The sequence below is a fragment of the Homalodisca vitripennis genome, chromosome 2 (assembly GCF_021130785.1).
Source record: "Homalodisca vitripennis isolate AUS2020 chromosome 2, UT_GWSS_2.1, whole genome shotgun sequence".
Classification (NCBI taxonomy): domain Eukaryota; kingdom Metazoa; phylum Arthropoda; class Insecta; order Hemiptera; family Cicadellidae; genus Homalodisca; species Homalodisca vitripennis.
The window spans coordinates 215,632,322-215,641,689 of NC_060208.1; the positions used below are offsets into that span (position 1 = coordinate 215,632,322).

The 9,368-nt window shown below is 32.0% G+C and overlaps 1 protein-coding gene across 1 annotated transcript; it reads right to left on the reverse strand.

Annotated features, from left to right (window-relative positions):
* Positions 1 to 210: 210 nt before the first annotated feature.
* LOC124353398 (procathepsin L-like) lies at positions 211 to 4,367 on the reverse strand. Its single transcript, XM_046803239.1, has 6 exons — positions 4,261 to 4,367; positions 3,354 to 3,506; positions 1,446 to 1,631; positions 1,123 to 1,314; positions 591 to 756; positions 211 to 482 (listed from the first exon to the last, which is right to left on the reverse strand). The coding sequence occupies exons 1-6, from the start codon at positions 4,354 to 4,356 to the stop codon at positions 274 to 276; spliced, it is 1,002 nt and encodes a 333-aa protein (XP_046659195.1). The 5' UTR covers positions 4,357 to 4,367; the 3' UTR covers positions 211 to 273.
* Positions 4,368 to 9,368: the final 5,001 nt, after the last annotated feature.

Sequence of the window (9,368 nt, forward strand, 5' to 3'; positions counted from 1 at the left end):
TGACAAAATTTCTCTTTTACATGTCAGAGGAATGATAAAATATATTTTTTAACGATTGTCTGTCTGTTTATCTACCTGTTGAGCACCTCTAGACTGTAATAAGCTATAAAGTTACCAGTTAAGGTTCTTTCTCAGTGAAGTTATTAGTAGGACGAGTGGCGTACTTCGATTTTGTTTAATAATATACAAGGTTAAAATAATTAACAGATGTTTCAATATTCAAGAAACTTTAATATCTGGCTTATAATATTATACTAAACACAAGAAAAGTAATTAAACTTTGGGATAACCGGCCATGCTGGCAATCCCGCACATGTTGTTATCGTTCCTGGCCATCATGACGTAGCCGTTCATGCCCCAGCCAGTTCCCCAGGAGTTCTTCACCAGCCAGTAATCGCCGCCTTTCTTGACTGAGCCGTAGCCAACAGCCAGAACAGCTTGTCCGACAACCATAGTAGAGCAGCCAGCTTGCTTGTACACTCCTGGAGAACAACATGAACACGTTACGTGACGAGGTCATGTACAATGGTAGTCGAGTTGTCACTACAGTTATTACACTGCAGGAGTTAGTTACTGCAGTATGAACTTACCGCTCTTGTAGTGTTTAAAGGTAGTGTGGCTACCGTCAATAGCGACTGAGATCGGCCCAACCGTGGCCACAGCCTTCTGCAGATCCGGCTCGCTGAATGATTGGATTGCAACAAATCCATTGTCGGTGGCTCCCTTGTTCTTGGGGTTGTAGCGGCAGGTTTTTTGCTGTAAATAAAAGCGCGTTTTTTTGCTTTAATGTTTTACTATATGTATCTGTCAATCCAGTGTTCAAACTGAAAGTAAGAAAAGTCGTAAAGCCGAAAGAATGTTCTGTTAACATAGGGATGGGACGTACAAAACTGCAAAATACTTTAATACTTCTTTACACTTTTATCATTAAGCACTACGTATAAAATATAGGACCAAATGTGCTGCTGTATTTTATCTAAGACACATATCAATAATTTTTTGCTTATTACAGTTACATCTAATCAGCTTGTATAACACCTTTTTGCACAATATATTAGCCTGATCTTTTGCAGGACAAATAATTAAAATTATATTAAGAAGTAAGCTGCATTATTTACGTACTTTGGCCTCGTAGGGGTAAGATGCCTCAGTGTCAATGCCATTGTTCGTTTGTATGTAAATGTAAGCAGTATCAGCGAGACCACCGCGACATCCACTGTTTCCTTCAGCGGTTGAGCAGTCTATAAGATTCTGTTCACTGAGTGACACCAGCTTTTTAGTCTTCAAGTAGTGTTGACCCTCGAGACTTCCAGTCTGTTTAACACAACGTCACATCAAAAGAGTTGTATTAGATATTTAGATCTATTTGCTTACCTCCTACGTTGGGATTTCAATATATCACTAATAATCTACAGTACATATTTTATGACCGCTCAAAGACTTACGGCACTGAATGTCCAGCTAGCTCCACAATGTCCTTGGTCCTTGACTCCAGTGACTGCTCCTTTCTTTCTCCAGTCCACGTTTTTAGGCAGCTTGACGTTCTCTGAGTCGTCGAAGGCATCTCCAGTCCTCTCGTGTACCACTGGGTGCTTGTAGCCATTCATCATGGTCACGAACTCCTCGGTGGTCTGTGTGGGAGTTGAACGTATTCATATATGTTTATTTTATACTAAATATCAATTAGAAAAAATACTAGCCATTCGTAAAACGTAATCTATTTTACTTCAGAATGGTAGTCAATTAATAAAGAATCTAAAACCTAGGCTTGCATTGAATGGGAGCTTTTAAGTAGGTAAAAGTGGTTAGTTGCTGTAAATAGTAGAATGAGATAGAATGTTATCCTGGTTGTCCTGGATCGAAAACTTGGAATGAGGTTAATGGTTTAGATATTTGGAAAATAAAATGTCTATCCCTGTTTTCTTTGACATTAATATAATCAATAACTATTTTGTTAATTGGCCAATAGATAAATCTTCAGCGCGCAATAGATAAATTTCACCGAGTTGAGTGTTGCTTCTCGGAATGCGGTCGCCTGTTGGTTCTCGTTTGATCCTGTCAGTGATGACTAGGAACGCCTTCAAGAGTGATAATATACCTTTACCTATCTGGATTCAGATATAATCACAGTACCACTACAGCCTTATCGGAGGTTACTGTTGATATCCGATTTGCTTTGGGGCAGACACTAGTGACCATTTTAATATTATTTAACTTCTTCAAGCTGGACGTCAGTAATTAGTGAATGAGGGAAATAAAATGTTAGACTAAAAACCCGTTTCCTGTTGTCTCCCGCAATGCTATGTACTCGGGCCCCTTTTGTTCTCACATTTTGTAAACAACGTCACTTGAGTTATAAAATATCGAAATTGTCACTTTATGACATCGATTTAAAAATATACGTTTATTGTTTACCAAACGAACTAGCTCCTATTGTATTACTAATTAACGTAGATATTGAAACCTTTAACCTTTAGGCTTCAACAAGGACCGAAAATCAATTAAAACAAAACTCGGGCTATGATATTTTGTGAGTATAGAATGTTAAAATTAATAAATCTTGACACCGCAACAAAACGTAAACTTAAAAATTTATGAAATAAATAAGAAAAAAAAAACAGGAAAACATCGGACTCGCTATGAACAGAAACTTATGGACTAACCAAGTTACGTTAACGTACATAAGAGTCTTTGTTGGTATCCACGCATTAAAGCGATTTGAACGTGTCTTTGCTTTTTATTCTCCATGTTGAATTTGTTTGTAATCATTAAAATACATACAAAATTTTCTTTTGTATTAATATTTGCATTCATTTCTACATACAGATTTTACTTTAAATTCATTGTATTATTTATGAGTTAATTAATTCGGTTATATTCCCTTTAAATTTAAATTATAATTTATCGAAATTGTACAGTATCATACTATTTTAAATTAACTGTACACGATATGAGGGTGAGTGGTAGAGAGGGCTTGATAGCCCTATTCCGCCTCTTTAATAAGGGCATTTACATTTCATTTGATCTCAAAAGCCATAATTCTTTATCCCACTCCATTTTCATATTTTATGTGCATAGGGAAGTTATATATATATATATATATATATATATATATATATATATATATAAGTAATTCGACTACACCGCATTTTAAAAATATTACTTTTAATGTAAACATATACTGAAAATATCGTGTTATGTTTACTTTTTTAGTTAAGGTCGACATAATAAAAGAGCATAAAGCGTTGGTGTGAGATTTAATGAAACCTTTGTCAAACATATTTTAGATATCGCCATATGTCTTAGCATCCTGTCATGATTTGCTGTAAACATATGAGTGTTTATTTACTTACCAAATCGGAAAATTTATTTATTTCAACATCAAAAGAAACTTCGCCATTTTCAAACTTTTCATTGTGCTCTCGTACAAACTGCAGGTTTTCCAAGAAAACATTCTTTCTTTTCAGTTCTTCTTCTGGTGTATCGTATTCTCTTTCGTGGGCCACCTAAATTACAGGTTTCTATTAGATTTTGAATATGAACTATTTGAAATTGTAATATAATCTATCCTATACTTATACTATTTTTAGTGTATATAGCTGTAAATAACTATCTTTCTTTGACTATTTTAAAAAATTTTTGTAACTTCAATGGAACGTACTTTTATACAATAGAATTGAAATTAAACAAAATAAGTTAAATCTTTATTTGTTACAATATTCAGTTCAAGAATTTAAATGAGAATTATGTCGTAGATTACTATCCGTATAAAATACAAAGAAATATAAAAATACAATCATGTCTTACAGACACATTTTCTTTAATGAACTATATATTACCCTACATAATAAATAGTTTGTTAACATGTATTTTTTCTATTAGGACGTACTACATACGTGTTCAACTATGCTATATACTAAAATATTATTAGTCTAATAGTTGTTTACGGTTTTCATCACTCTTGTTAAACATAAACATTTTATATAGACCTAGTTGATCTCACTTTGATCTTTCCGATGAATATATAGCATGTACTGTGACTATAGTGCTGTTACAGTAATATTGTTGAGAAATTTAATAATTTTTATTATTATAATCTAACAGCAGTTGGAGACAGATATATATCCTCCAACTCCTGTCGACGAGATATAGTTCAATCTGATTATAAACACGAGATCATAATCATGCTTTGTCGGAAAAAGTGTACTACCGTCTATACATTCTACATAACCTTCGTAGTCTAAATGTATTCTGTATTACCTTGAAAAGTTCCCATTGAGCATGATCTTCCTCGGACACATCCAGAGGATGAGAGAGGGCGACGACCACCAGGGCAGATAGAAGTAAGAGTTTCATGGTTACCTGGAAAAGTCAATTTGATCTTCAGTATGTTATTAGATAACAGACTCTGCATAATCGTAATCTATTGGTCTAAATGATACACGATTATAGTAGGCCCAGATGAATGGTAAGGACTGGACTGTACAAAAGAGGCTGCTATCGGCGAGGCGCGCATCGCAGATGGCAGTGTATGATAACGAAATTTGAGGTGGGATGAGGTAGACGTGCCGTACCTCCGTCTCAGTTAATCGGAAGTAATTGTAACGAGTAGATTAAATAGTGCTTAGAGTAAATCTTTTTCCTAATTGTCATCGACCTGCGAATGCTATCAGCAATATTATTTTTGATTTATAAAATCTCTAACACTCAAGAATTTTTTGATTTATTAAATCTCTAACACTGAAGAATTTATTTGATATTAAAATCTCTAACACTGAAGAATACTTTTAAAGTAAAGTAAAGAAAATTAATGACAAATATAATTGAAATTTTGAAGATAAAATAATGTGAAGAATTGCCAGATCAAATTAGAGTGTGAATGTTTGAATTTTGAAAATTGAATAAAAGACAAGCTGTAAGAACTTTGTGCATTTTTGGGAGTGAAGAATATATTACAAGTTTGAATTTAAAAGTCACCAAGAAGATTTAATTTTAATTTTAATTCCAGTTATTATTTTTAAGAAGAAGTTTTATTTTAGTTTGAACTTTATTTATTTCAGAAGATTTACTTTTAATTTTTAACCTTCACACAATTTTATTTTACATTTCAAAACTAACCATTATGTGCCAGTAAAACGGCACAGTAAAAAAAAACCTTTCTTTTTTATGTAATATTTTTTTATATTGATGAACCTGAAAACTAACAAAACTAAGAAGAAAAACTAAATTTTGAATTCAGGCTCAGATTTAATCAAAGTATTGTTATATTTAACATAGAACAGAAGCATTGTCAACACAAATTATTTGATTTTGGGAAATACATAAAAAAAATTGCACTTACATTTAACTGTCTCAATCTCAAGACTGTGTGAACGATGTGTAGTATGGATTCTTTCGAGCGTCCGTTTTATATACAGCTTTGGGTCAAACGACCTCCAAGCATCATCTTAAGTGCGATGGAACATTCCCAGATAATCGTTAAAAATACATCAGTCAAGAGTACTTCACCAATTTGCTCTTTATCTACACCGGATCTGTCAAGTGAGGATGGTATTCTCTGGGGTAATACGCTATATGTTCGCTAAGGTATGCCCCAAGTGTTGAGTAAAACATGATCTAACATTTCCTCTATTTTCGAGGAAGATGAACTTACTCATGGTTTTTACCATTGTAGCTACCAGAACATGAGACAAAAAAACCATTACTGAGGTATTTAATTTTGTAGTAGACTTAAAATATGCAACTTAACTTTAAACCATACAGTCTATGTAACTAAAACTTATTATATAGCAGCACTATTTGAAAACAAGTACAGTTTTTTTTTCCTAATTTGTTCCAATATATTTTACACAAATGTAACTTTAAAATTATCAAACGCGATACAAATCTACTTTGTATAGTGTTAGCTGAAACATTCTGTTTGTATGAAAAATGCGTATGTATTTATGTATATACATAATTAAGATCCGGGTTCGACTCCCGGCGGAGCAAGTACTTTTTGCGATTCAATGTTTATTGAAATTAAATAAGGCAATAGCCATTAATACAATTTAATATATATATATATATATATATATATATATATATATGTATATATATATATACATACATACATATATACCCGGATATAGATAGCGATTACGCTTTCACGGTCGGCAAAGACTTTTCAGACCATATATTTTATTTTTCGATCCTGGCAACAATTCGAACACTACTTCTGCACCAGGAATACATGACACGGTTATTACACGTTTTTGACAGAAAAATACGATTATGGTCTATGCATGTACATATTTTCTTTATTAGGCTAACAATCCAAACTTTACTAGGTCGCCGCAAATATGTTAGAACAGAAAAGGACAAAAATAGCCGAAGTAGTATATTTTTCAATGAAGTATATTTTCTTGCCAACGTACGGGTATATAAATATATTTTCACTATCGGTGCAATAATGCAAACACCAATAGGATACCGGGAATAACTTAGACAAGAAGAACATTACAGACTAAAAGTAGACATTTTTTAACTACAATGACTTTTTAGACCGAGTATGTAAAGATTTTTGACCGTGGAACAAATGATACTCTACTACGGCGTATAAAATGTAACTGGTTTGAACCAGAAATGTCTCATCACATTTACGAGTCTAAGATGAGCCAGTCCCGATGTTGTTGAATTTCTGAACCTCTTAACAATGAACTTTGAAACAATATCTATTGTAAATATGTCTACTTTTAATTCACAATTATAATAGGAATCTTTCGTTTAACATCATAAATGCTCCCACTCTGATTATTATGACTTATAATTTCTTCACATTGGCGAATAAGCTATTTCTTCATTATATTTAGACAATCAGAAACTGAATCTTTTAGTGTGCTGAAAGTTTCTTGTTAGGTCTATTTATGCAATATTGTCTAAGAGCCTTGAGGATTATACTCCAGAAAAGAAAATCAAATACATTTTTAATGTTTAATCGTTGACGAATTGTCTTGCACTATTCAAGAAGCACATCAAAATAATATTGTGGTAATATGTCCATTATTTTGACTTCATCATTGAATCGACGTCTTTAAAATGGAGATGCAGCTTGTAGTGGCTTTTCTTAACTTAATCTCTACATATAAAAACTCACGAAAAAATACTCTTAACTTTTTATTCCATGCGTCTATTTGTTAGCATGGCTAACTTCTTTAAGTAAATCACAAAAATAAATAAGAAAATTAAATTTGTTTGTTCTTTTTAACAGTTCCACACATGTGGTTTTAATATTAATTTGTCTTTTGTGACGTAATTTGTAAATTAAATATTTAGTATTACGACGTAGTATTACTGTCATATTACTAAATAAATTTTGAAAGTTTTTTTTTAACTTCATGAAAGTAATATTGAATTTGTATTAGTCTATCTTCTTAAGTTATTAAATCTTCTGTGTTTTCTTGATTTATGTAACAGAATTTCTATGAATTGAAATATGTTGGATTTTAACGGTTACAAATAATTGTATATAGTGTGTCAAGTAATAACACAGTGGTTTGTTATTGCAGACATTTTTATCTGTTTAATTTAGTGTGGGATTAACATGGTTTGGATCTTAACATTTTTTTTTAATTATCTCTGTTCCATGTTTTTAATTGTAATCCTCACACTTTATTTTATATATGCCTGATTTATTCACAATTTCTTCAACAACTGTTGGATTTCTTAAAATTCCAAGGTGTAGTTCTGTCGCAATTTATAAATACTAAAATAATAAAAAGAATTGCAATTAAATATTGGGACGTACGCTTATGTATTCTTGAGGTAATATTAAAAAAAACCAAACACAACCGTTACAAATTCAAAGTTTCTTATGCCGCATATTGAGATTTTCCATTTTATGGGATCGGAGTATGTAAATATATGAAAGCCTACAACTTGTTTGACGGAATGTTTTTTTAAGTCAGCGGAACGCAAAATTTGTAATATCTTTGACTCGCACTCGTCTGTTTTTATTCATTCAAAAGCATCTGAGGTTTGTTTTATATCACTTGCCGTCGGACCGAATTTAATTACTTATGGTAGGATGAAAAGTTAACATTAAATGATTATATTTTAATAGCTAGATTATTAAATTTTTATTATTACAGTTATTCGTGGTAATTTAAAATAGTATGTACCGCATAATAGGAATATAAACAACAACCTACACCATTGAGAAAACTTTACCTTTGTAATCTGTAAGCATGAGTTTGTGGAATTGCCACGTTGATATGTCTAAAGAGACAGAGTAAGAGAGAGTGTGTGAGAGAAAGGGGGTAGGGATAAAACACACTTCTTCTAAGACTGTTGAATCCTTTTCATCAGTGTGAAAGTTTGGTCGACGTGTGTGCCATAATTCATGTCTCTTGGACATTGGCCTGATTGAAAAACGAAAATATAGTTATATCTTCTAGGAGGGAGGCAACTTCATTTCTAGCTCTATGGATAGTTAAAATCTTAACAATAAATCTTTTCTTTCAAAGTTTCATCTTTCTAGGACATTGAAAAGTTAATAATTGAAACATAGTTTTTAATGAGTTTTACCCTATTTAAACTGCAATAAATGTTTTTGTATATGGAAAAAATCATATTTATACTTTACATGATATCTGAAAAATGGAGAATTGGTGATGAAGAATGAGTGAGTGAGGGGCTTTTATGTGTGATTATGTAGAGATAACATCAAACCTTCGTATTTTATTTGAAGCGGCGTAAAAGATCAACTGAGGAATGTGGCAGTCATTTAAAACGAGAGGAATGTTTAATCTTGCCGTGTGATATCAGTTGTCAAACGCTGTTAATAAGAATTAATTCTAACTCAGATCCAATTCCAAATTATAATTCATAGTTGACAAGAAGCTTTATAAATACAAAATGAAATGTGTAACTACATTTTTAACATCTGTCAATCCTGCCTTTTCAACTTTCAGCGCATTAATATCAGATTATCGTGAGCGGCAATGACGTGTGAGAGTAATTCACTCTTGCCTGTCTTCCTTTTTAATATCAAGAGCACTAATGAAACACATCTGGCAGTTAAAAAGTAACAAAAATATTTTTTCTGTAAAAATACAAAGGGTATATCCTCTTTAGACTTTTTAATTTAATTTCAGACGATGAAATCAGTACACTCATTTGCGATTATTTCGATAATGTAGCGTATTAGTTGTTTCAATCAATGATTGATTAAGAATACAACCGCATAAATCAAGGTTCAAGTATTTAAATGTAATTCAACATGGACTCTACATTTAACTTAAAAGAACATTTGCTGTGTTAAACAACAGATGTTTTAAAATAAATGCACAGAGTTATAAATTATATATTTAAAAAATCAAGACGATGTG